The sequence below is a fragment of the Sciurus vulgaris genome (genome assembly GCF_902686455.1).
Source record: "Sciurus vulgaris genome assembly, chromosome: 1".
NCBI classification, from domain to species: domain Eukaryota; kingdom Metazoa; phylum Chordata; class Mammalia; order Rodentia; family Sciuridae; genus Sciurus; species Sciurus vulgaris.
Genome location: NC_136461.1, coordinates 102,792,098 through 102,819,175, shown reverse-complemented (window position 1 = coordinate 102,819,175; position 27,078 = coordinate 102,792,098). Strand labels below are relative to the sequence as shown.

Sequence of the window (27,078 nt, the reverse complement as noted above, 5' to 3'; positions counted from 1 at the left end):
AAGAAATGAAGATTCTTATCATTAAAGCCATTACTGTGCCATTTCCTCCTGGTCCTTACCACCCCCACCCATCATTAATGAAGAACAAGTGGCAGAGCAGATCCGAGGTGAGTTCCAAGGCACGGGCCTCTCATGGACAAATGCCTCAGGGTACAGACACTCTGGCTTGACCAGCCATTGCCTCCATCTCTTCTAGAACTTTTCCAAACTCTGCTGTCCTTAAGCTCCTTTCCACACTCTGGTGTCCTCTCTCCCTCTCCACCCACTTTCTTAGAAGTCATTAGCCGCCCCCCAGTGTGGTTCTGACTCATGGATATTTGCCCAAAAGTAATGGTGCATGTGAAATACTAAACCTCTTTTCAAGGGCAGGTTCACAAAGGAGAGGCTGAGGAAGTCTCCCAAATAAAACCATCTGTGTCCCTGAAGATGCTCAGATACAGAAAATTGTGCCTCCCACTGATGTGCTTTAGTGTCTATGGGTCCCCCAGGATCCAGCCCAGCCTGGAGGATCTCACCCTTCTTCCCCGCACCTCTGTTCCCCACGAGCTGGGGGTCCTTCTCCTCCATAGCATGTCCTGAGCTATCTGTGTCCACAACTGCAGGCCAAAGCTGGGTGTATCAAGTTTGTTTAAGACACTTCAATTCTTGGTTGATCATTTATTCATGATGCACCAAGGCCTTTGGAGCAGAAAAGCACTTGAGAGAAAAAGCAGGCATGGACCTCAGAAAAAACAGCACCCTGCAGGAGCCCCAAGCCAGAGCATCCCAACAGTCACATCCCGGCCACCCCCAGCATTCTGCTGGAGCCCTGGAAGCCCATGCCTGTGGAGGTGCAGGGAACCAATCCACAGTACCCCAGGCCCTGTGCTCACAGCAGGGATCCCCCTGTTGACACCTGGGGAGAAGCACCCATCTCCATGGCTCCCCTCTCCCAGCAGGGAGCAGAGCCAGCCATCATGGTGCTGGGCGGGCTGGGCGGGCTGAGTGGGCTGAGTGTCAGTCTCTGCTTCCCTCTATAGCAGCCCCCTCAGCCAGCAAGTCGCCCGATCCTGCTAGTTTTCTCAGATATGTCCTGCCTTTGCATTTGAGTGTTTGTAACACTTGTCCCCAAAACTCTACAATCCATGGGCATTGGGAGGAGCACACCTCCAAATGAGACCAGTGAGTCAGGGGAGGTGACCCAGGATGAGGCAACAGGACAGCCAGCATTCAGCATAGTCAGAGGCAGAGAGAGGTGATTTCAGGCAGTGGGAAGAACAGGGAGAAGCGTGGAGGGGAGAAAGATCTCAGAGAGTTTGGGGAGAGGGTGTCAGAGGCAGGATGGGGTAGAAGCTAAAAGTGGGGGCTCCCAGGCCTGGCTTCTCATCTCAGCTCTGCCCTTTAGGAGCTGTGCATCCTTGGGCCAGTGGTATCACCTCTTTGTCTCAAAAGTGTCTCTGTGTAAAAAGTGGAGATGCTAATAGTACCCCTCAGGAGGTTTTTGTGAAGATTGTATATACATGCCTTAATATGTATAAGCACTTAGAACAGATGGCACATAGTAAGCACTCAATCAATGTGAATGGTTTCTATGGAACCTGGGGTAGAACGGTGGAAGGCCAGGGCCGACTCATGAAGAAGCCTTTTGATTCAGTGGATAAGTGATTTTCAGGCCAAGTGCTAGAAGCTCCAAGGAAGTAGGCTGAGGGGTTGAAGTAGGAGCTCTGGGGGCCCTTTCCCTGAGCCCCTTTTCATCATTATATATATTTGGGCTTTTGGGTAACAGTTCATTTGAAGACGAGGTTGTCCAACTCCAAAACAAGAGTGAAATGGGGAGCCACTGAAGAATTTTGAGCAGGAGAGCAGCCTCCTGATTCCAGCAAGGAGGCTGGATGGGAGTGGTCGGGAGAGAAATGGTGGAGGTCAGAGCTAAGCTAGGTCAGTGGGGAGGGAAAGGGGAGAGCCTCGGCCTTAGGGCCCAGGGACTGCTAGAAGGGAGAGTCTGCAGAGCCGGGTAGGTGGCTGGATGTGGGGGTGGCAGGAGGCCGAGGACTCCAGGGCTCTTCCACTCTCCCCTTGGCCATCCACTCTTTCCAGGCCTGCGGAGGTCTCTAAACTGCCAGGGCTCTGCTTTTCACAGGGAATGGAATCCAAAGACTTTTCAGACTTCCCTTGACCTCCTTCTGTTCCTCATTCATTCTTCACTGCAGCCAGGACCAAGCCACACCCCCTTCCACACAGGTGCAGGGCCGTGGCACTCCTTGCTGGCCTCTCTACCAACCATGCCCCTTCTTTCCACTCTTGGTTGCTGTCTCCTCCTCATTTTTTGAAACTACTCTGTCTGAAGCGGCCCCTCGCCTGGTGTGTGACCCTCCATCACGTCACTTGTTCCCTTGGTTACTATCTTGTTTTCCTTATTTTTATCTCTCTCTCCTAGAATACAAGGTCCTGAAGGGCAGGGACTTGGTCCACCTTATCGTGACCATCTCTCCAGACTCACAGTTAGTCAATGCATAGTGAATGAGTGACACGCACTCTCATGGTCTCTGGCGTGGGGTCTGGATGGAAGGTGCCCGTGTGGGCTGGGTAGGAAACGAAGAGCAGGGAATCTCCCATTACCTGCAAATGCCAAGTAAGGGCCTCCAGGCAGGCAGGGCTGGGCCCTGACCCTGTTCCCAGCTCATCTGAGCTATTTTCTGTCCCCATTCCATCCCCCACCATGCTCTTCTATCCACATGGAGTCTGTCACGTTCCTTGAACCCTCCGTTCCCCCTCCATGTCTTAATACACTGCTGACCCCTCTACTGGAAATGCCCTTGTTGTTTTTCTGTGCTAAAAAACTCCTTTCACTCACCTTTCTAGATACTATCAACTCTCAGTGCTCCGAGCGGCCACCCTGATTCCCTGGCAGAATTTATTGTTCCTTCCTCTCCACTTCCACATCTGGTCCACGCCTCTATTATCATCCCATCAAGCCAAACAGAACTTACTTATATGCCTTTCTCTCCCCTGCCTTACCCCATGACCACAAGTTCTTTACAACAGTAATAACAACAGCAGCTAATACATTCTCAGCACTTACTTGTGCCAAGCACTTTGCACAAATTACTTCATTTAATCTTTGCAGCAACCCTAAGAGGTAGGTCCTAGAATATTCCCATTTTGCAGGTTAGGAAACCAAGACAATGAAAGGTTCAGTAAGTCACCCTGCTCATAGGAGTCACAGCTGGAAATTGAACCAAGGCCTGATCCCAAATCCATATTTACCCATCACTTCCTGTGCATTGGGTGCTGAGTTAGACATGAGAAGTAAAGTGACAAACAGAACAGGACCCCATCCCCGCTCTCTAAAAGGCTCTGATGAGGAACACAAGCACCCATCTTATAAGTCTCAAATTCATGTTTGAGGTATGGTTACATCTTATGCAGAGGAGGCCATTGGGAGTTTCCTGGCCCTGAGTGTCTGGCCTTGGTGCTGAATCATCTCTGTACCCCCAGCACTGAGACCAGAGCCTACACAGAGGGGTTGCACACTGGATGTTTCTGTGCCCATCAGAGCCAAATTGGCTTCTACCTATTTCTCTTCCGGGCTCCCCTGCCCCAGAGTAACTTAACAGCACTTCCTGCCCAGTGCTTCCAAGATCATTTTTAGGTCTCCCGTGACTTTCCTGAAAGTGGAGTAGATGCTCCTCTGCTGGAGTCACTTAATGATTAAGAGACTAGAAGTGTTCTCTAAGAGATGGGGAAGCATTGTCCTTGCTTTGCTCAACCTGGATTCCCAAGGCCAACTTGGAGGCATTGATGCCACTCAGCACCTGTTTAGGAAGAAGCATGGCTAGCCCTGGAGAACAGCATCTAAGGACTGAAGGAACGAGAGCATTTGGATGTCAAAATGAAATTGCTAGATTCCTTGTGGTGGACCATGGACACCAGTTAAGCACCCTTGGGCCATCTCGGTTGATGATGGTTAATGATGGATTTTCTAGTTTGCATCCTTAGTCCTCACGGTTACCAGAAAATCATCTAGTACAACCCCTTCATTTTTATAGATTAAAGCTCAAAGATGTGAAATGACTTGGTCAAGGTCTCATGGCTAATTAGTGGCAGAGAAACTAAAAGTCAGGGTCTCTTGACTTGTGGCTCACTGCTTTTCCTGGACAGCCTTTTCCCCCTATGCCTAGGGCTATATGAGTGCATCGAGGAGAAAAATCTGTAACAGCTGTGCAGGTGGGCTGCTGTGGTACCATCAAGAACAGTGCTGCAGCAAGGGGACCCTGCAGAATCTCCCTGCTCAGGCACCCTTGGCACTGCTAGGCAGCAGGCCACTATTATGGGCAGTGATGTCAGGCAGACAGGTTACCTTGAGGACAGATTTCTCCTGGCTTTTCCTCCCCTGGCAGCAGACCCACACACTCCAAGCACTAGCCAAGACTTCTAACCAGTTGCTACTGAGCTCAGATCCCCCCTCTCAGCCTGTAGGTGAGGAGATAGGAAAGCCCAGCTGGTTTCTGCAGCTTTCTGGACTACAGTGACCTCTCCTGCACCCGGGAACTCATTACCAGTCAGGGGTCCTAAGGCAGCCTCTCTGACAGCAGAATGAGATGAAAGCAATAAGGTGCTGCTGTTCTGCAGCCCCTGGTCACCCCTGGTTTCATTAAAGCCCAAAGTTGCAAACATTTCTAATGAGAATTACAGTCTGAAAAGGTATGTGGAATCTAGGGCTGAAACCCCCTGAGACAGGAGGGGCAGAAAGAGGGCCAGATAAGGTTACAGCTGTGGGGCTGAGCTGGGCTCAGCTTCCCAGAGAAGGAGTGTGGCCACCAGGAGATGCTGACTGTCTCTGTTTGCTTAGCTCCCATCTCTCTATTTACTCAAAATTAACCTATTTATTTTACTTTATCAAATAACCCAGTCCTCTGCTGCCTGCTTGTTCAAGGGAACAATACCCCTTCAATCTTCTGAGCTGAGAGCAACCAACTTGCCCTCAGGCCTGATGAGGTTGGATCACCCACAGCAGAAGCCCCCAGACCTGGGCTTCAGGTGCCCTGGTCCCATTCCCTCTCTGCCACCATGTCATAGTAGGATCCTGGGTCTGTCCCTTTGCTTGTGGGAGTCCATAGATGGAGGGTGGAAGTCACTGTTGGGTGCAGAGTCTGGGGTGGGGGCTCCAGAGTGTACTGCAGACTCAGTACCCACATGTCCCCCAGGTGCCATGGTCCTATGAGAAAAGGCAGCCCCGAAAAAAGAGTGTCCTGTAGGCCAGAATTCCTGGGGGAAGCCACCCTTGAGAGCAGTTCCTAGGGCCCAGGGAAACTCCATTTACCCTGAGGGAGCCCTTATATCTTCCCAAGTTCACAAACAAACCAACTCAGAGTCCCCAACAGAGATAGGCTGTGAAAGTACAACTTTGCCTCTGTAGGATGGCAGTGGTGGGGACATGGTGACAGCAGCCTATGTTTACTCCCTCTCAGAGGGGCTGTAGCAGCTTCCAGAATTCTTCCCAGGGCCCTAACTTGATCATAACACTGATATGGAGAACTATTCTTGCCAGGATTCTTTTGGCTAAAATGGAGTCATCCCTTCCTGCAGGCATTTATGTAGCTCCTCTTGTGTGCTATTGGGTACCTCTGAAGCAAAAGTTGGAGTAAGGCAAGAACCTTGTCCCAAAAGGGCCTCTCAACACCACATGCTGGGGAAGGGCACAGATGCAGGGCAAAGGGGGACTTGGTGGCTCCTGTGAGCTCTTAAGGGGCAGAAAACACTGCAGGATGTGGAGGGAGATGCTCACAGCTGGGGATACACAATCCTGGGTTCCATAGCAGGTATAGGATTGTCCAAGCAAAGAGAGAGAGGCATTCTGGCAGAAATGACCAAAGAGCCGGGTGCAGTGATGTGCACCTGTAATCCCAGCAGCTCAGGAGGCTGAGTAAGGAGGATGGTGAGTTCAAACCCAGCCTCAGTAATGGCAAAGCGTTAAGCAACTCAGTGAGCCCCTGCTTCTAAATAAAATACAAAATAAGGCTGGGAATGTGGCTCAGTGGTCAAGTGCCCCTGAGTTCAATCCCCAATACCACACCCCCCAAAAAAGTGACCCAAGATACGCCAGCCATGTGGAGCAGAGAGCTGGCACAGAGGAAGAAAGAAGAAATCAGGTGAGGAGGTAAAACAGAACCCAATTGTTGAGAGCCCCAATTGTAAGCTAAGAAGATAAGCCTTGATTCAGAAGCCAAATAAGGGGAGCCACTGAGGGTGTATGAGCAGTGGCATTGACACATGGAAGTCTGGCACCAGAGCACTCACTGGTCATGCAACCTTGGGTGAGTTCCTTAACTTCACGAAACATTCATTTTCTCCCATGTGCAATGGGGATAATAAGGGCACCTGCCTCATAGGGCTTAGACTCACAGAGGGAATTTAGCAAAGGACTTGGTAAGTGCCTGGCATGTGCTCAGTGGGCAGTCCATTGTTGGCTTTGGTCAGGCTCAAACCTTGGAGAGTTTAAAAGGGAAATAAAGGGAGTTGGGTTTCTCCTTGCACCTTGGTTCCTCTGTCAGAGAGGGACCATTCAGTCAGATGTACCACTGAACATCCCTGCCACAGGAGATCTGACCATGCTCCCATAACACCAGGGCATTCATCTCTGTTTCCCTCCATTAACAAAGGGACTAGGAGATGCTCCTGGATCCTAGCACCTTTCTTGAACTGGCTACACCTGACTAGACTATGCAAGTTAAGGGCAGCAGAGTTTATACTCTCCACAAAGCACCATGCCTCTGGCACTCAGCAAATAGGAATGAACCATCCAACAAACAAAAGAGTGCAGCATGGTCTAAGGGATAGGGGAGTCAGGGTTACCTTAAGATGTGCCCTAGTGAGCTGTCAGGGCCTCTGCGCATGGTGGAATATGAGGAGCACTCTCCCAAGAGAAGGGGCTCAGCTAGCCAGGCAAGGCTTTTCAACCTGAGTAAATGCAGAGGGTAATGGCAATAATCCCTGCCTCACAGAACTGCTGTGAACCTCAGGGTGGAAAGGCATTCATGGACAAGCTCCATAGGTGTTGGTCTTGGATCACTGACACTGTGGAGGCCAGGGGGTCATGTGTGCTGGAGCAGGTGGCTGGCCCTATGGGGTATCCTGCTCTGGCTCCAGTCTGACCCTCCTCCTGGGGGACTTGGGGTAGTCACCTTCTGTCACTATGCCTGGAATTTGATTGGGGGTGAGGATAGGTGGACAAAAAGACAAGTGTCGGGTTAGGGAAGGGTGGGTGCCAGCGCCACCTACAGGAGATCTTTGGGATCACATGCACTGGAAAGGGTTGGGTAGGGGAGTCTTGGCTAATTGTCCAGGCTGGTGGGAACTCCTAACTGTCTCCAGCAGAGGCTGGTTCTTTGTGAGGGGAATTGACAAAACCCCTCAATTTCTCTCCTTCTCAGAAGTCACCTCCTCAAGGAGGCTTTCTCTGGCTAAAAATTCAGGAACTGTAGCCTCACCTGTAGTCATTTCATATTCCCCCTCTGCCTTACATTTTTCTCCTTGATACTTTAGATTATCTAACTTATTTATTTACTTTTAAAAATTGTCCTTGTTCCTAATAAAATTAGATCCTAATAAAATCAAGCTACATGAAGGCAGAGATTTTTGTCTTTTTTGTTCTCTCCTATATTCCCAGCATCCAGATGAACACCCAGCATATAGCAGGTGCTTAACAAATATTGTTGAATGAATGTTACAATGAACACAGAGGGCCCCATCTGAAATCAGGACTTCCCAAACCCTGAGCTCCTTCTTTCAAACCTAGCTCTGGGAGCCCTATGGAAGCAAACATCTCTGTATGTTGCCAACTTCACCCCAATTCAATAAGTGGGGAACAGGAAGAGGAAGCAGTCTGTCAGAGTGCTATGTAATACAACAGATGGACATGCTTGCCATCTTTCTAGGAAGATGTTAAAACTTCTAGGGAGGGAAGTTCTGTTTTCTCAGAAACTCCAGGGATCCCCAGCCATGATGATTCTGGAGGCAGGAGAAACAGCAGTATTCCTTGCTGGGTTTATTTTTGAAGGATGATCACATTTAAGGAAAAAGGACAAAGCAGATCTAAGACCTGGTGTCAAGCCGGGGATGGCAAGTGTATATCTCCTTGGTTGGCAACAAGTCTCAAACAGGGTATCAGTTCCTTAATGTCCACACCAAGATTTGGAGTTAGAGTACTGGGTGGGTTTCAAGAGAGCTGGGGAAGATGCCAAAAGCAAAGGGATTGACAAAAAAAATGACTGAACTGAGGAGCAGAGGCAGAAAAGAATTGCAGATCTGCTAGGAGAGGAGCCACCTGATGGCTAGAGCTTGTATCCCATCCAGGACACTGCCACAACCACTCACCTGGATCCTGGATGGGCATGAAGTCAAGGGGATCTGAGATGGGGAAGGGCGAACTGGAGAACTGGAATGGACCATCCCTGCTGTCAAGGGGTGTCCACAAGGCAAGTCAAACCAAAACAGAATGGCAAGAACTAGGACCAGAATCTGATCAAGAGCCAAAGAGAAGCTGGGCCTAATGGTACATGCCTCTCACCCCAGCTAATCAGGAGACTGAGGCAGGAGAATAGCAAGTTTGAGGCCAGCCTTAGCAACCTAGGAAGACCCTGTCTCAAAATTTCAAAAGAAGTGAGAAAGAATATTGAAGGGGGCAATTTCTACTGAAAGAGCAATATTGTTATTACTTTTTGTACCCAGTTACTCCTAGCATGGAGACTAGTCCCTTGGGTCTTAAGCACATGGCACTATGACTCCAAGGGCTTTCTCCTGGGCCCCAGAGTGCCCCATAGCACCTGCACAGGGAAGAAGCCCATGGCCTGTGTGCCCCTCACCTGCTTCTTGTTTGCTTCTTTGCAGGAAAGCGTGGACTTGGGAGAGATCATGTTCTCCCTCTGCTACCTGCCCACGGCAGGCAGGCTAACCCTCACGGTGATCAAATGTCGCAACCTCAAGGCGATGGACATCACAGGCTATTCAGGTACCTCTCTTAACCCTGGGGCCTTGCATGCAACTTCCCCAAACCCAGGCATTAGGATTTGGTTGAGTGCTCAGGAAGGAAGGGCCAGAACTGCTGGTATTCTTAGAATAGGAGCACCAGCTCAGGAGGCAAACTGCCTGCATTCAAAGTCCATTTCTGTCACTTCCTTTCTATGTAAATGCTATGGTTTCTTTGTTAGTCTTCCCCCACTGTAACAAAATGCCTGAGATAATCAACTTAAAGGAGGGAAGGGAGATATAGGAGTATAGCCTAGTGGTAGAGCGTTTGCCTAACATGTGCAAGGTCTTAGGTTCAATCCTCAGCATTGAAAAAAAAAAAAAAATGAAGAAAGATTTATTTTGGTTCACAGTTCCAGAGGTTTCAGTCTATGTCCTCTGGGCCCTGTAGCTTTGGTCTGTGGCAGCATACTACATCATAGTGATAGCACATGGCAGAGGCCTGTTCACCTCATGGTGACCAGGAAGCAAAGAGAGGAAGAAGAGGGGCCAGGATCTAATATCCCCTTCAAGGGCATGTCCCCAATGACCTAACTTCCCTCCACCAAGTCCCACCTCCTAAAGGTCTCCACTACATCCTATTAGTGTTGTGGGCTGAGGACCAAGGCTTCAACAAATTGGCCTTTGGGGGGCATTCAAGATCCAAATTATAGCAGTTTCCTAATCTGAAAAGTGGTTGCATTTGGCAAAAAGGAGTTAATCCATGTCAGTGTTTAGCCTTGTGCCTGACACATCCTAAGCACTCCATAGAGTTGAGCTATTACTGTCATTTTTTTCTCTTAGAGGAAGGAGAATCAGAAGGAAATATATAGGAGACAAAAAACTAAAGACAATCTTTGCAGTTTATATGAGGCCCCAGGACTTGAAGCAGGGTTACATCGAGTTTGTGTAAATGTTTGCAGGTCCACGCAGGCCTAGGGCAGCAGCCCTGTATACTGAGTCAAAGGAGCAAATCTGCTGAAAAGTCAAGTGCATTTCGATTTGAGCTTTTCCTGCAGGGCTGCCAGCCTCAGCCTCAGCACCAAGAGAGCTGAGCTACAGCAGAATAGAAATATGGTGCAATTCCAGCAGCGCAGGAGAAGTTTGTTTGGAACAGCTGCAGAGACCTGCAGGCTGGACATGGTTTGATCCTCCATGATTCAACAAGTGTAGAATTGGTCCTACAAGTGGTTGTAGAAGGTATTTGAGTTTGGAGATAACGAAGGAGCAACTTGAGGCCTAGGAGCCTCCTTCCCCTTCAGCTCAAATTACCCCCAGGAGTAAGAGAGATAAGGCCTCCCAAAAACAGTTCAATGGCTTGTAGAACATTCTGGACCTTTAGGACAACAAATGGGGGAAAGGCTCAATTTGTTTCCCTAGACCCTCCCACAAGGGGCCCTTCTGATGATTCCCATTACCAGTATAAAACCACTAAGGAGACAACTCTGAACTTGGCTGGGAATATACTGAAAAGTTTTCCTTTGTATTCATTAATCACTTATTCCCTGAAAGACTCCTTAGTATAATGACGATGCCATACAGAGGAGAAGATCCCGCTGAAAATTCCTGGGGCAAAGTGCAACCTTGTGAATGTGGAAGAAGATAAGGTATTAGGCCTTAGAAACTGAGGTTTCAGGAACGAGAGGTCAGGAAGTATGAATTCAGTATAAGCTGCATTTATTTACTGCACCTCCCTTTCCATCTCTCACACTGGCGATTGAACCCAGTGACTTTCTACCGCTGAGCTGCATCCCCTTTTTATTTTTTATTTTGAGACAGGGTCTCTCTAAGTTGCTGAGGCTGGTACTTGGGGAGGCTGGCCTTGCCTCAGCCTCCCCGTACCTGGGATTAGGGGCATGTGCCGCTGTACCCGGTTTATTTACTGCACCTTGGAATCTCTGGGAGCCTCTGCTCCAGTCTCCGACTATTTCACCTTGCCAAAAGCCCCCCAAGGAAGCCCCATCCTCCAACCTCCTCCATCCACTGAAGCTGCCCACACACATCAGGACATAGTGAAGAGCTTAAGGAACCTCTGCTGACATGCAAAAAGCTCTCGGGCAGCAGTAAGTCAGTTTGCCTCAAAATATAGCCAATGTAGATTTCATTTTAATACCAAAATAAGTGTGTGCTGGGGACAGAAATTCACTAAGGATTCTCCAGGCTGCTGAGGGAAATAGGATTTTGCTGTCCTGGTCCCCACACTATCTTCTCTGGTATAATTAAAGTGATGTGGGGTGAGGAGGTGGCTCATGGTGAAGCCCTAGGTAATCACAAAGACTGTTCCAGATAAGGGAGTTTGGGATGGGAGGTATTTTTATGCCAGGTTCTAACCCTCCTCTCACAATTACCCCTCTTCTCTACTGGGTTTTGGAATCTGGTATTAAATCTCAGCTGAATTCTGAATGTGTAGGGGTCCTCTTTGCATGGGAGATGTCTGTATATTTTGCTCACTGATGTTAGCAAGTTTGTAGAGCAATGTGTGGAACATAATAAGCATTCATTAAATTTGGATTAGTGAATGAACAAACGAATGCATTTGTGTATAGCATGAGGACCCTGACCCGAGGGTGACACAGTGCATGCGTGGCTGCCAGGGGCCTCTCAGACTAGATATCCTGTTTTCAAGGATGACTTTGAGGTTGCCTTCAGCCCAGACTGGTTTGATGGTGGACTGATCTGGGGAGTGAATGGAGTTTATTAATTGCCTGTTCCAGATATACATGGCATTGACCTCTCAAACCAACGATCTTCCTGTTTTTCTTGATTTAAAAATCCCTGAATCAATTCTCTAAACCCTTCTGCTAGAATGATGGCAATTAAAATCGTACAAAATAATAAGGACCAGTATGCTACAAAGCAGTGGGGAAGACAGTAAACCTTCTCATCTCTGCCACTTCTGGTATATGCTGCGAAGAATCTAGGGATCAAAAATGTGAGCTTTGAAATCAGACCTGGCTTCAATTTTGAGGCAAGTTCCTTAATCTCTCTAAGCCTCACTTTTCCTATTGATGAAATGGAGATTTGATAACAAATATTTCATAGGGTCAATGTGAAGTTTAAATGACCTGATATGTATACATCTCTTAGCACAGTGCCCGGTACGTTCCAGATGCTGAATTCTGATGGCTCCCGTGACAATGAGATTGAAATACACTGCTCAATCAGTGTATTTCAATTGAAATACCCCCTCAATCAGCAGCACAGAGCATTAGAGAGCAACAGGCCTCCCATGTCATCAGGGGCCAGTCTTCCACTAGACACCATAAACTTTTGCCCCCAAGAACCCTGGGGAAGACTCATCTCTGTTTAGCTTTTGTGAATGCTGGGGAGAGTGTTGGTTCCTGCAAGAGAAATATGTCCACTGAATTTTATAAACTGGATATGCCTTGTAGGGATGAGCAGAGTTGGGAGGGGTGCCGAGGCATTGGCCCAGAGGCTCATGGGACAAGTGGTTCTGCCTAGAGCTTTCTAAGTCTCATGACTTGAACATTTGCTCTGAGGCGGAGTGCATGAATACAGGTATAGTAGAGGAAAGGGCAGCGCATGGGCAAACTCATGCCTGAAGACACTTTCTAAAGCCATGCGCTTCCTTAAGAAGTTGAGTGTAAAAGACAGCTGTTGGGGCCAGCTCTTCTCACCTGTCTGTGTGGACCTGGGGCACGTCCATAGAGAATGGAGCTGGTGAACCAGAATGCTGTCTCATACGGGTTCATTCCTCTCTTTCCTGTTTATTGAAAATCCCTCTGAGAGGGGCCCTTGCAAATGTGTGCTCAGAGACAGCAGGTTGATTAAATTCCTCATGGTCTCCCCAGTTCCTCCATAAACTTAAGTGTCCCTATGGTTAAGGCACAGCTGCCACTGTCACATTGGTTAGTCAGCAGCTTATTTACATGTCTACAGAAAAACCGTTAAAGCTCGGGGCTTCTGGCAGGGTGCTGCAGTTTCTGTAGTTTCCACCACAGGTATGCACCTCAGCTGTCCCAGAATGAAGCCAGGGAGCATGAGGGTCAAGTGGGGCTTGGCTGCCCAGGAGAGAGAGCCGTACATCTCTGCATCACAGAGCCAGGGAGCAGCTGCCTTGACCAGCATCTCCTGACAGATTCACATGAGCTCTGGCTTCTGGGCAAGAAGGTGTCTTGGCACATCAGCATCTCAAAAGCTATTATTACCTGTGAGTCACCCTCCTGTTTCTTGAGCCATGCAGCATAAATACTAATTATGATGGTGACCAAGACACCTGTGCTATGAGATACAATTGGTGTCACTTCATTTGGATGAGTAGAAAATTTCAGGGTAGAATGATGACCATGAAATACCTATTCAGAAAACTAAGGAAGAGACAAGATCAGGAGGCACATCAAAATTGAATAAAAAGACATCTCTTTGTAGGATGGAGAGCATCCAAGATCCCACTGAGAAATGAAATGTCAACCAGCTGCCCTGAGTCTCAGGACACCACCTCACTCCCTCCCCTGGCCACAGCTCCCTCCCCCTCCACTGTTCAGAAGTTGGCAGGAAATGGCTTCCAGGGAAGCAGAGTGCAGGGCCACTCTCCCCTTCTTGATGCCAAATGGCAGTGAGATTACTGGGACACTGGGACTCAAAATCATGTTGTCAGGTGGGGAGGACGTGAACAGCATTGTGATTGTTGCTGTTCATTTCACTCTGACATGTGACTCTTTCTTGGACATCTTTGAGTTCTATTTTTACCCTCTTTATCCTTTGGTTAACAATGTTGGGGGGGAAAAAACAGAAAAGGACTCCATAAAGGTGAAAAGCAGTGCCTTTGTTAGCTTCAACGCCCTTTTGAGCCAGCCAGCCATTGTGGGACTGAGATTAAAGGCTGGGAACTGCACATCCCTGGGCAAATGTCCTGTCTGAATTGGGGTTAGCTTCCCTATTAGTGAAAGTCCATTAGGCAGTCTTCCAAGAATACCAGGGTAGCTAAAGATTCTGTTTATTAAGCACAGAGTCTCCTCGGAGACAGGTGTGCTACATAAATACAAGGTGGTTTAATTATTTTAACAACCCACTGATACCATCTGATGAGCAGCAGTAGGTCTAGGGCTTCAGTCCCTCTGCTGCAAATGATGTTTGAGGACATCTGTTGAATGCGTTCCCTTCCCTTTGCACTGTCCCCATTGGCACAGATCCCTACGTCAAAGTGTCCCTGCTTTGTGATGGGCGGAGGCTGAAGAAGAAGAAAACAACCATAAAGAAGAACACTCTCAATCCTGTCTACAATGAGGCCATCATCTTTGACATTCCCCCAGAAAACATGGATCAAGTCAGTCTGCTCATCTCAGTGATGGATTACGATCGGTAGGTCTGAGTCCCAGAGGGACATGATTCCCTGCCCCTTCCCTCCACTCCAATGCAACATAGGGCTCCTTGACCTCAGACCTGTGGTTCAAGTCTCAGATGCCCATTGGCTTCAACTCTGGCTCCACCTAAGAAGAGCACAGGAGTTTGAGGAAGAGCATGGACTCCCCCTGGGCCAAAGCTCCAGCTTCCTTTCCCAGCTGGCCTATTTCCATGGTGGAGCAACTTTATCAGTCAGCTTCCCCTGAATTCACTATCCTTATTGGTCCATCTGGCACTGAGCCCTATCTACCATGTGTCCTTTAAAATACCTTTCTATCCTCTTTATTTCTGTGACTGCTACCACCCTCACTCTAGGATGGCTGTTCGACCTCTTCACTCCCTTCCCCAATCCTGAAAACAGACAAAAAACATGGCTTCCTGGATACTTTCTTCCTGGTCGCGCCTTTCTCAAGACCCATCACTGGCTCCTATTGTCCAGACTCTTCCCCTAGACTCTGAAGATTGTCCATAATCTTGACCCAGCATATCCACTCAACCTGATCTCCCCTTCCTTGGATATATTTCTTCTCTCTTATTTCTCCTGCTTTCCCATCAAGACTGGCTCAAAAACATTTTCCAACTACTCCAGCCTCCATGACCCCTTCTGTCCAGATGTCACTTTAGCTGGAGACAGAAACCATGCAATAAACCCTCCATCCTGGATTTTTAGCTCAAGTTCTCAGGCATAGTAGGTACTTGATGAACATACTTGAGTGATGATTCATGTTCTTCCTGAGTGAATAAATCACACCCTAGCCGCTGGGGACGTGGTGAAATGATTCTCCAAGCAGGTTGATTTATTTCCAAGACATCTCCAGAGAGATTATAATGTGCCCGTTAAGTCAAAATAAGGGAAAAGACAAACTCTCAGAGTCAGGCCACCTACAACTATGTCCTGAGATTCCAAACAAGTTTATAACCTTTTGTTCATCTCTCTGTGTCCAACCCTCACCTGAGGAGGCCAGACAAAGCCTCACAGATGCTGATACCCTGAGGCCCTGCCAAGCATCCATTTTCAGGGCTCATGTTTCAAGATTAGACTCACTGGGCAGAGTCCCACCCTTCTAGGACCTCCCTTTCCGAGACCATGTCTTATAGCTGATGTTGGGACCTATGTTTCTCCCTCAGAGTGGGTCACAATGAGATCATAGGAGTCTGTCGTGTGGGGATCAATGCTGAAGGCCTGGGCAGGGACCACTGGAACGAGATGCTGGCATACCCACGGAAGCCCATCGCACACTGGCACTCCTTGGTGGAAGTAAAGAAATCCTTCAAAGAGGTGGGTGAGGTCACCCGCCCCCAGCATGTTTGTTGCATGGCAGTGTGGGCTGGAGAATGACAGTTGGCTGCTGTGCATCCCTCAGCCTTTGGTGGGACGGGGGTCTGGGGGGCCACATGCTTCTCACCCAATGTGTAACAGACAGTCAGGGAAAGAAGATGGAGGATGCCTGGCAAACAGCCCCAATGTCGGGCATTTGAAAGCAACAGTGAGTTCTTAATGGAAAATAAAAACTTTGAAGAAGACTTCCCAGCAGGCCACTGTGCCAGGCCTAAAAAGCCTTCACAAAGCTGGTGGGCCAAGTTAGTCCTTTAGGAGAGAGCCCTGAGGGGGTGAGATCAGAACTTGGCAAGAAATCCTGCCTCTGTGGGAACAGCGAGTTCCCTGAGGCTCAAGCCAGGCAATCACTTGGCAGTTTTCACAGCCTGGTTGAAGATGTGACCATAGAGCAGATTTCCTCCTTTTGTGAAGGTTGGTTCTCACCATCACTGGGGGTGGGAGTCTGGCCTCAAGGTGTCACACTTTCTGGCTAAAACTGAATTCTAACCAAATCCTGGGTTGGGAGTCCTGGGACGAGGGCTTCCATCTTGACCCCTCCTGACTTGCTGTACAATCTGTAGCCTGCCATTCTGTCTCAGCTACAAAGAAAATGCCCATTTGAGTAATATTTACAAACCCCACCAATTTAAGATCCTGTGATCTATCACGTTGGTGACCTGTTTTTTCTCAAATGGCCTGGGAGGTGGGGGTGACCAGGCAAATCTTAAAACTCATTTTCAATATCTCATACTCCAGTGCATCCAAGAAAGCTGGGTGTTTATTCCCTCATCTTAACAGGCTTCAACCCTAGTGAGTCCAGAAAGCTGTACAAAATTGGAAAATCTAATACAAAAATAAAGCTTTATCCCTTCCATCATATGATCCCTCAATTTAAAAGTGAAGTCACCTTAAAAACAGGGTCATCCCCTCCCACTACTCTGATATGGAAGAGGTAGGGATGGCAAACCTGGGGGACCTGCCGACTCCCTTTCCTTCTCAGGGTGGAAGTCGTTTCCACCTGCTTTTCAGCAGTATGAAGTATGCCAGGAGAGACTGAGACTGAGGGGACTGGGCACATGGAAACCATGGGAGATGGTGGCTTCCTCGGAGCCAGGCCCATCAGCTTACCTTTCCAGGTAGGCCTGCGCTTTGTGAAGCTCCTGACCTATGGCCTTCTAGGCAGCATCAAGGACTCAGGCACAGATCAAAGTTCCTGTCAGTTGAGGCCTTGTGTTTCTGTCTCAGGGTTGCCTTGATTCTCCACAGCTGGAGATTTAATGAAGTCAGTCTCTTTGCTCTGCAGCTAACCCAGGGTAGCCTCTCCTCTCTTCCAGGAGGGCCTCCCTGCAGTGTGGGCGAAGTACCCACTACCGGCACAGGTGGCGCTACTGGGCAGAACCCTAGGCAACCTGAAGACAACCTAGGCCCTCACTAAAGGCAGTGTGGATTCAACCCAGGAAGTGGCCGTGACAACCCCCACCCCCTCTTGTGGAAATATTTAAGATTAGAATAAGTGTACTAAGCTGTTCAGAGTGGCTTAGAGGCAGGGCATGGAATGCAGCTAAGAAGTTCTGGTGGGCTGTGGAGACTCAGGCAACCCACTTCAGTCTTTTGTTTCCCGGTTGATAAATGAGGGGGTAGGCCCTCCATCTTTGCTTTTCAGGGAAACTTTGACCGTAAGCAACAACTGGGCCCAGGAGCCCACCTGTTGCACTGTGACTGACTTTCTAGCCTCTACCCTCCCTGTGATAACTATAACCCATGGGCGATTACCAGACCGGGTCTACCCTTGACAAACTGGTCAGAGCAGCACCTGGAACAGGGATACAGGGTACCACAGAGGTGTCACAACTTGGCTCCAGAATGACAAAGAATACAACCTAATTAAGTCAAATAATTGATTCCAAGTCCTGTTTTTTGAGAACTCTGACTCATTAGTCCAGACTACAAAAGAAAGAAAGATAAAGTAGAATCAAGCCCTTGAAAATGAATATTTGATGAGACAGTAAAAGGAAAGTAACAGTATATGGAAAACAAAAAGAGAATAAATTGATCCAGATCCTTCGGGTTTACTTTTTTCTTGACCTCACATGCTGCACGTCTGAGGCTGCCCCTCCCCCAGTGCTATCCTACCATTTTCTGCTCAGCTGATCATTTCTCTGTATGAAAAAGCTAAAAATGACACTCATCTCAGCAACTTAGGTTATCAATAGTATATATTTGTATAGAATTTTCGCTGACACTTTTAGCACCCAGTTTTAAGTATCTTTATAAAAATGCATCTAAATCCCACCAGGCTGATGTTAAGTAAACACTCGATGCTCATGTGATGCTTTGAGCTTGAACATACATCTTCTCAGTCACCCGAGAGCTCCCACCTGCCTTCTTTTTGGTTCTGTTCTGGCCATTGAGCAAGAGCCTTGTTCCTGAAACTTAGATCTCCTATTTGTATCATCCATAAAGAAATCTTCTCCAGTTCCCAGGAAGATAAATGGCATCGTATCTGTAAGCACTCTGTATTTATCTTGCACCTTTCTTAGCAAAGTCTCAAGTGTTGCGATCATTTCTGTTTTCATTAAGGAGAACAGAGAGCACCACACTTTCTCACTGGTTTGGTGTTTAAAATAAGGTTGAGGGAAACAAATGTACTAAAATAGTATTTTTCCCAGCTGGGATCTCTCGTGAATAAAAATTCATTAAGCCATAGTGAGTACCCTTCCCCAGCTGCAGCGCCAGCCCCTCCCCTCCTGGCACCCTTGCCAGTGGTTTTTGTGTTGTCACCATCCACGGGGGCTGGTTGACCAGTGACTTTCTCCCAAGTGTTTTATTAGGAAGACCAACTTCAGATCATCTGCCAGAGATTTTAGATCTCTGTTGGAACGTGATCCTTTTCAGAACAAAAGACCCTCTGCTGGAACAATGAGTTTCCTGCCTGCAGGGGACAGGTTCTCTGCTATTTCAGAGCCATCTTGATAAGCCTGGTGGAATCATTCACCTTTCCATTGTCCATGAACCCCATCTCCTCCCTTTGTTTATCTTCATAGGAAAAATCAGGAACAGGCAGGGGAGCCAGTGCTCCTTCTTCATTCGTTCTGTAAAACAATTATGCTCTGTGTGACTATTTGGGCTGTTATATAAGGGAAAAAAGGTACGCTGTGTAGCCACTTCATGTTTTCTCCTCCGACCTGGCCTATCCATCAGATTGTTTAAGTAGCATGCTCACTCAGGGGAGAAGCCAGTAATTACAATGTACCTTTCACTGACATTAAAGGTTGTAACAGGAAAAAAAAAAAAAAAAAAAAAAAAAAAAAAAACCAACTTCTAAAATGAAGATCTGCTAAATGAAAGCATTAATAATCGACTTATGTCACTTTCTGGTAAAGAAACACTTGAGTCAGAAGTCACAGTGGGCTCAACAACCAGGCATTCATTTATCTAAAATATTTCACCAGGGAAACCCTCGATTGTGATTTCATTCACGTGGATGCTGCAAAGCAGAGAGACTACCACCTGGAGTTAGGAGTAAGTACCTGGTGTGGACCCAAGGAGGTTAGGTTTCTTATTACATTTTGTGTCTCCTCCTTCCCCCAGTATGGCCACGTGCTGAGACAGAGACAGGATGAAGTGGAAAGAGCACTGAGTTGGGAGTGAGGAGACTTGGTTTCAGGTCCTGGCTCTGCCCTAACTACCTCTTGACTTCTCTGTGTCTTTGTTCTCTTATTTGCAAGAACAAAATGGTTAGACTGGAAGGTCTCGCAAGCCTGTCTCCTGACGTACTGAGATTGCTCAGGTCTAGGTCATGTAATGTTGGCCAAAGATGCCTGATTGTCCAGTGCTTGATTAGTTGTAAGGTCCTTCAGGTTGGCCTGCAAAGGGAGCAGAGAGAAACCCACGATGAACAGAGCCCAGAGAAGAACAATGGAGGCTGTCCTTAGGGCTGGGCTCTTGGAGGTAGTTCCTCAGGTCTGGTCTCCCCTCAGCTTTATGGGTTTCCCACTTAGTCTTCTTTACATGGTTCAGCTCTGTCTAGAAATAGCCATGTTGAGTTGGGAACTGTATCCTCCTCCAGTCATCCCCAGAGGTCCCGAAAAGCATGGTTGCAGCTTCCACTCAGCCCAGTCATTCCACAATGGAGACCCCATAAAGCTTATGATAAGCAGAGGGGCTGCCCTTGTGGTTCAGAAGGCCATCTCGACCACTTACCTAACATCCCTCACTAGAGCCTGGTCTCACAGGCACTAGGAGAGTATTCAATCTCCTCAGCCCCCGAAAAGGTGAATGAGCAGTGGACACTGATTCACTCTGAAGTTACACTGCCCCCAGACAAGTCAAGAATATCCACGGGGTCCCATCCATACCCGGGAGACATTGCTGTGGCTATGACTGGCTTTTCCATCTAACGAAGGGTTGAATGGCTCAAGGCCCAGGTCCACCCTCCGTCAATGGAGCCCTCTGTCACTCCATTACACCTCATTGTATCACCCACTTCCACAGAGGGTTAGAGCCAGGCTGAGAGGAGTCCATCTGGGAGACAGGAAGATGGGAGGAGCAAGGTTTGGAGGACCTATAGGGGAAAGGCCCCCTCTTCTCACACTTCCTACAGCCAGGTGTGAATGCCTGCGGGACACATTAAGGCGCCCAAGACCAAGGCAATATCAGGTTTTTTCTTTTTCTTTTTCTTTTGCTGTACTAACAGCTCCCAGACAAATTGCTAATAATTCATGATCGTGGGTTCTTGGCAGTAAGGCCATACTCTGCAGACTGCTTCTTTTGCTGCTAACATAATCTGATTTTCAGTGTGAAAAATGGCTGAAGCACTCAGAAATGGTCCATTCGTGGAACCTTATTAAAACACACACACACACACACACACACACACATTCTACATTGTAAAGAGAGCTGAAGTTACTTCTGTATAGCCTTTTCTTTTTTTTTTTTTTTTTAATCAAGTATTCCAAACTAGAAGCTCTGAGCTGTTTTCCTCATGTTTTTGCATGGCTGACAGCTAAATTTAAGAAAGCTTACTGAGACGCTGGGGAAGGTTAATTCAGTGCATGGGCCAGTTAAGTTTTGGAAGTTAAAACATGAATTCCCTGGGCAATCGATAACTGGCTCTTTTCCCCTCTCCACAGTGGCAGGGCCGCGCTGCCAGCTTCGACAGCGAGAGCTCGTGCCCATCTCCTAAACCACCTCCGACACCATGAGCTGCGAGGCCGAGCCACACAAACGGGACTCAGCAATGTTGTTTTCGCACGTGTTCAGCCGTCTAAATGCAGTGTTGTGCAGCCGCGGTGCGGCAGTGGCCGTCTGCCACTCCAGAGTCTTAACTGCTCCTGTGTAGGTCAAGGCCGAGACACTTGTCGTGTGGTCAGATCTGTCTTAGTCTTTTCTGTCTCCCAGGTGATGTTCTTGTGGTTTTTCACTTTGTATGGGTCTGCTGTCAAGAAAAGAAGAAAACAAACAAAAAAAAAAACAAGCAGTAAGGAAAAAAATAAAACAAACAAACAAAATGGTTGGAGCGCCCAGAAGCCGGTTCTGTAAAATGCAATGTAAAATAGAAGTGGTCTTTGCAGGAGAGGTGGATTGAGTTTTTAAGATTTTATGTCTCCACCAACCTCTGCCACCCTGCAGGAGGCAGTGGCGTGGAGCTATGGCTACGTTTTCAGTGCCCTGCAGGAACAGTGCAAATCAATTCAAGAGTAAGTATTACTCTTTGAAGTTCTTCGCTGGTGTGACATAAACCAAGATGCGAACTCCTGACCCCATGTTGAAATCACAGAACCTCTGCGGTGTTTGTGAACTTCCGCTGGTGTGCAGGGGCTTCTCGCTTGCCTTTCTCATTGGCTTTCCTCCTGAACTGAAAATGTCTTGATTCCTCATGGGAACTTAGTCACTTTCTTTAGGAATGATTCTGCTCAAACTAACCAGGCCATATGTTTTCTGATGCATCACGGTTAATGATCACATTTGTTTGAAAACAGGATCTTTGTTCTCAAAAATAGCCTTGGTTGTAAAGAAAGACAGGCACATATGTTCCAGAATGATTTCTGCATTATACATAGCTTTGTAGTTTCATGAAGTGTCAAGCAACTGTTTTAAAAGCCTAAAGAGATCAAAAGAAAACCTAGATAGAATATTCTTTTCTGAATGGGAAGTTTCGAAATCCAAGTCACAGCTCGAATCCCTCTTTCTGGGAAGAGTAGCTTCTTGGTTGAAATCCAGTCAGCCTAATCCTACTTCAGCCCCAAGGACTCTGGGACAGTACTCATCTCGAATTTAGTTCTATAAATCACTAAGAATTCAGTGTTTGTTTTGTGATAGTGAGGGGTTTTGTTTTTGTTTTTCCCTTTAGATCTCTACCTTAGGCCGAATTCAGTATAGTGGAAAAAAAAGTTTGAACTACTTTGTAATTGTAATAACACATTCCTATTGTGTTGATAGTGGCCTTTACACCAACCCCTATAACTAGGCTGATTTGCTCAATCTCTGTTTGGTCCTGGGAAGCACATAGAGGAGGGTTTCCACTTCATGTTTTGACTACCTACACAATGCCAACTTCCAGAGCTGCAAGTATAACCCACAAGAAGCAAGTCAGTGAACAAACCCCATCTTTCAACAAGGGAAGGTTAAGGACTCACACACCTTGTATCTTATTCTTACATATGTCACACGCCACAAGAGGAAAACCTTAAGAAAGTAACCATCATTTTAAGCCACGTTATCACGTTTCTCTGCCAATATAACTTTAGGTAGTGTCTGCTAGCCCTAAAAGTGACCAGATTGGCTAACAGGATATCATGGCAAAAGAAGTTTCCAACCTAGAAAAGTAAATGTAGATGAATCTAAACTCCACTCTGTATTGAGCCTCAGGCCAAGGACTAATGTGCAAAGGTAACTTTTCTCCCCCAAATTCTTGTGATTGATTGGTCTTCCTAGTCAGGTAGTCATGCATTTGGAGTGAGAAAAAACTCAAGATCGTGACAAGACTCCAAGCAGGTGACAAACTTCTTATGTTTCTTGACTCTAGACTGACCCCTCTCAATCATTGAGCAGATGCAGCAAGTCTTGCAACTATGAAGGAGACAATTGAGTTTCCTGGGTCATAAGGAGCCCAGAAATTAGTGTGAGAGGGTCTTCTCAGAAGTGAGCTCAAAATGCATGTCCAGCTGTCATCTATAAAACCTTAGGCAGGGGAGGATGGCCCATTCAAACCTTCTGGAGGAGGGAGTATGATCAGCGGGAATTGTGGGATCATATTGTTCATCTGAGAGATTTATATCAAGCAGCTTTCTCATACAAGTGAACATTCCAATAGTTTCAGATTATTTCCTGGAAAGATTATGACCAGCCCCACAACACCCCAACCAACTGCTACCACTATGGCTCCAGCAGTCTAGGTAAATTCCTACAGGCATCAGAACCCACGCTGGGGAGGCTTTAGCTCCTGGACAGCCCCCCCACCCCCACACACACCCCAGTGCCATTAGGAGAAGCCAGTCTTTGACCTGAAGCAAGAATGAGACCCAAACAGCAGCCAGCTCATCATCTAGCCCACCATCCCTCCCTTGCAGATGAGAGTAAATTGAAATCCAAGTTTCAGAATCCGCTGACATTCAAAGTTGATTCATTTGTCCTCTGCTTTCTCTGGCATGGGAATCCTCTTGGGTGGTAGTTGTAGGCTTTGTTGAAGTTGCGATAACCAGGGCCATTTGCACACAGATGTTTATTTAAAAAACACAAAGTTCCCTTCTCCTTTATTCAGCAGTGTTTCTGGGCTGTCCCTTCCCCCTCTGCGCTTACCCGGGATGTTAATTAATTGTATCATCATTTAAAAAATTATGTTGTTAATTACTGCTTTGTGTCTTCCCACCCCTGTCACAGCCTGGAGTTTTTATTCAATTAAATCTCTGTCTCTTGCCCATTTCTCTTGTCATTTTGTGTTCCTGAGGTTCGGCAGGAAGCACACACACAGGATACCGACAAGCTTTTATTTTTAATGTTCATTTCACATAGATAGCCACTTACTTCCCTTCAATCAGGGAACACAGAAGCGCTTGTTGATTTTTCACTCTGCCTGAGGAGTAGCTGCGCACCGCACCAGACTGGAACCCACCTGTGTTTTGTCAGGCTTGCGGCTCACAGAGCATTTGGGACACTGGGCTCTGCTGTTCCCTCAGCTGTTCAGCTCTGCAAGGAGCCCCTCCAGATGCCAAAGCCTCCCTCTCCAGGGAAGTGGGTCACATTGGTATCTGGAAAGTACAATGCTTTCCCCCACCACGAGAGGAATCCTGCTAACTCATAAAACACAACTTGGAAAAGCCATGGGAAAATACTATTACAGACTTGAAAATGTAAAAAGAACATTCCAACTTGATAGGATAGCCTCTGTGTTCACCCCCAGCTTTTAATTAATTTAGAAGGCAGCCTGTAGAGAGGAGAGTGGAAGGTACATCCATTTCTGCACATCTGCATCTAAATTACTGGTGCTCCACAGGGAACTGAACTGCTGAGAGAAGCACTCGGCAGCCCCCCCCATGCTAGCGCCTTCCATCAGGTCTGCCAGCAGGATTCAGTGATGCACTGGTCATATCTACAGCTGAATACTCAGCAGGGTAAAAGTGTCTGTCAGTATGGGCTGGGTTGTGCTGCAATAACAACCTTCAAATCTCAGTGACTGAAAACAGCAAAAGTTTATTTCTCTTGCTATGTTCCCACTATGGATCAGCACGGCCAGGCCCTTCTTGTGGTATTTATTCAGGGGACTCAGAATGACCAAGAAGCCAACATCTCAAACATTGCTAGTTGCCATGCTAGAGGGGAAAGAACAGTAATGGTCTCATATGGCCTAAGTGCTCTAGAAAAAAAAAGTAACATATGTTGCTTTTCTTCACATTCCATTGAATTCCCTTCACATCTAACCTCCCAAAATATGTTTTGGGTTGGAGTGCCCAGGAGAAGAAGATCGGAAATAGTGAGCAGTCCTTGGAAAGACCATAGAGAACTTAACAGGCCTGGGGAGGATGATAGCTACAATAGCTGATTCTATAAAACCAAGAAAAGGAAACTCCTTCATTGTTGAGTGAAACTTGCCCAAAAAAGCTTTCAGTCCGGTAAAATAGCAATACATAAGTATAGTTTAAGGCAGAAAGTAGAAGTACAATAGGGGAGGGGAAAAAAAGTTAAAGATGTCCAAGAAAGCATATCACAGCTTGCAAAATGAGCAAAGGCTTCCAGAAAGAAGTGGCATCTGATCTAAGCCTTTAAGAAAGTAGGGCCAGACATGTTGGTGCATACCTATAATCTCAGTGACTTGGTAGAGGCAGGTGGACCACAAGTTCAAAGCCAGCATCAGCAACTTGGCAAGGCCCTAAGCAACTTAGTGAGACTCTGTCTCTAAACAACATATAAAAAGGGCTGGGGATGTGGTTCAGCGGTTAAGTACTCCTGGGTTCAATCCCTGGTACCAAAAAAAGAAAGAAAGAGAAAGAAAGAAAGAAAGAAAGAAAGAAAGAAAGAAAGAAAGAAAGAAAGAAAGAAAGAAAGAAAGAAAGAAAGAAAGAAAGAAAGAAAGAAAATAAAAGAAGGAGTGGAATTTGAAGATATGGAAGTTGGGGAGGGGAGAGGCACAGTCCAGGTAGGGGGTCCAAACAAGTGAAGACCCAGAACAGAGGAGTTCCTACGACTGTCAAGCACCCTGGATCTAGGGGAGACAGTGAATCCCATCCCCCAGCTTACGTGCCATCTTACTTGCACTGGTCAGCCAGGTAGAAAGCAGGACTTGTACCTGTGGACCCTCCTGTCCACTGCCCTGAGCTCCACACCACCACTCTAGCCCTGGACCAGTCCAGTACCCTAACCATCTCTCCCGGAACATGTCCCATTTCCTCCTTCCCTTTGCTCTCTTGGTGCCTGCTACCAGAAGGGCCCAACACAGGAAACACAAAATTTGCTCCATCTTGAGAATAAACCACTTCCCACTTAATCCCCTTCCCTCCCTGGGCTACTGCTCAACCAGAAGCTACTCAGTACCTTCTGATTTATGTTCTGCCCTGCTCCCCTTCAGGCTGAGTCTAACTAGAGTCTGATTCCTCAGAAAGGGAACAGGACAGGCCTCTCTTTGGCTTCCCTCTGGCTAGTTAACAGCAGCAAGTCCACAAGGGAAGACGAGGCTCAGAGAGCAGTAGGGGGCTACAGAAGCCCACTCAGGAGGGGACGAAGCCTGAGCCAGACACGGGCAGTACACAGGGAAACAAGGGCATCATGACAAGATGTGGTGGTCACAGAGGGGAAATGCAACAGGGCCGACAGTTGAGCTGAGTTGGAAGACAGAGAGAAGGAAGGAGGATGCATAGTGTTGTTTTCACTCTTGGAAGCCACGTGCTCTGCATCTTCCCTAGAAACCAGAAATAGTAGAACAAGGAAAATCAATGAGTTCAGTTTGGTCCAAACTGAGTTTGAGATGCTGGAGGGATGTCTAGCAGACAGCTGCAGTTCATGATGCAGCTTGGCAGAGAAGCTAGAAAGTAATTTGCAGAAAGCTTATGCACCAAAATGAGATGTAAAGACAGGAAGTGGACACTGCTACGTGAGTCCCAGCATGCAAGGGGAGCCTCAAAAAGAGATTCTTCAAGAACCTTCATCATTTAGAGGTCAAGGAAAAAGAAAGTGATATGAATAATAAGGGAAAGGTGCCCAAGCAAAGTTGATCAATGAAAATTTTGATGAATGAAAGCAGATCAATCAAGTGTGTTCTAAAACTATTCTTCATCATAAGCTCATCCAAGTTGCTTAAATATAACCTTATTCACAAAAATCCATTTTCACTCACGTTTGTTACACTTTTCCCCCTCCTCTCAGGTCTGCCTTTGCCTTTTTAAAACTGGTAAAATACACATAACGAGATTCACCATCTTAATCAGTTTTAAGTATAGCATTCAGTCACAGTAAGTACATCCACATGGTTGCACAACTGCTACCATCGTTGATCACAGAACTTCTTTTCATCTTGCAAGACTGAGATTCTATACCCATTAAACAAGACCTCTCTATTCTTCCCTTTCCCAGCCCCTGGCAGTCAATTTGACAATACTAGGTACACTTCACGGTATGAAATCATGGAATGTCGGTCATTTGAAGCTGGTTTATTCTACTTAGCCTGTGCTACTGAAACTGGCAAGGTTTTTATTTTGATGAAATCCAGTTTGTCTATTTTTTCTTTTTCTGCTTGTGCCTTCAATATCATATTTAAAAAAAAAATCATTGCCAAATCCAGCATCCTAAAGCTTTTCTCCAGTGTTTTCTTCTATAAGTTCTATAGTTCTAGCTCTTTATGGGTAGGTCTTTGATCTATTTTGTGTTAATTTTTTAATGTGCTATAAAATAAGCGTCCAAATTCATTCCCTTCATGTGAA

The 27,078-nt window shown here is 47.0% G+C and overlaps 1 protein-coding gene across 5 annotated transcripts in view; it reads left to right on the top strand.

Annotated features, from left to right (window-relative positions):
- Positions 1–23,582, top strand: part of SYT6 (synaptotagmin 6) — a 61,029-nt gene extending 37,447 nt beyond the window's left edge. For 4 of the 5 annotated variants that reach the window (XM_079135638.1, XM_079135639.1, XM_079135641.1 and 1 more), the window contains exons 4-7: positions 8,869–8,989; positions 14,136–14,307; positions 15,478–15,628; positions 20,800–23,582. In XM_079135638.1, the coding sequence (XP_078991764.1) occupies positions 8,869–8,989; positions 14,136–14,307; positions 15,478–15,628; positions 20,800–20,871 (516 nt within the window). In that variant the 3' untranslated portion in view covers positions 20,872–23,582. Of the gene's footprint in view, positions 1–8,868; positions 8,990–14,135; positions 14,308–15,477; positions 15,629–19,119; positions 19,190–20,799 lie in introns of all 5 variants that reach the window. The other variant, XR_013763074.1, reaches the window with a different exon arrangement.
- The last annotated feature ends 3,496 nt before the right edge of the window (positions 23,583–27,078 follow it).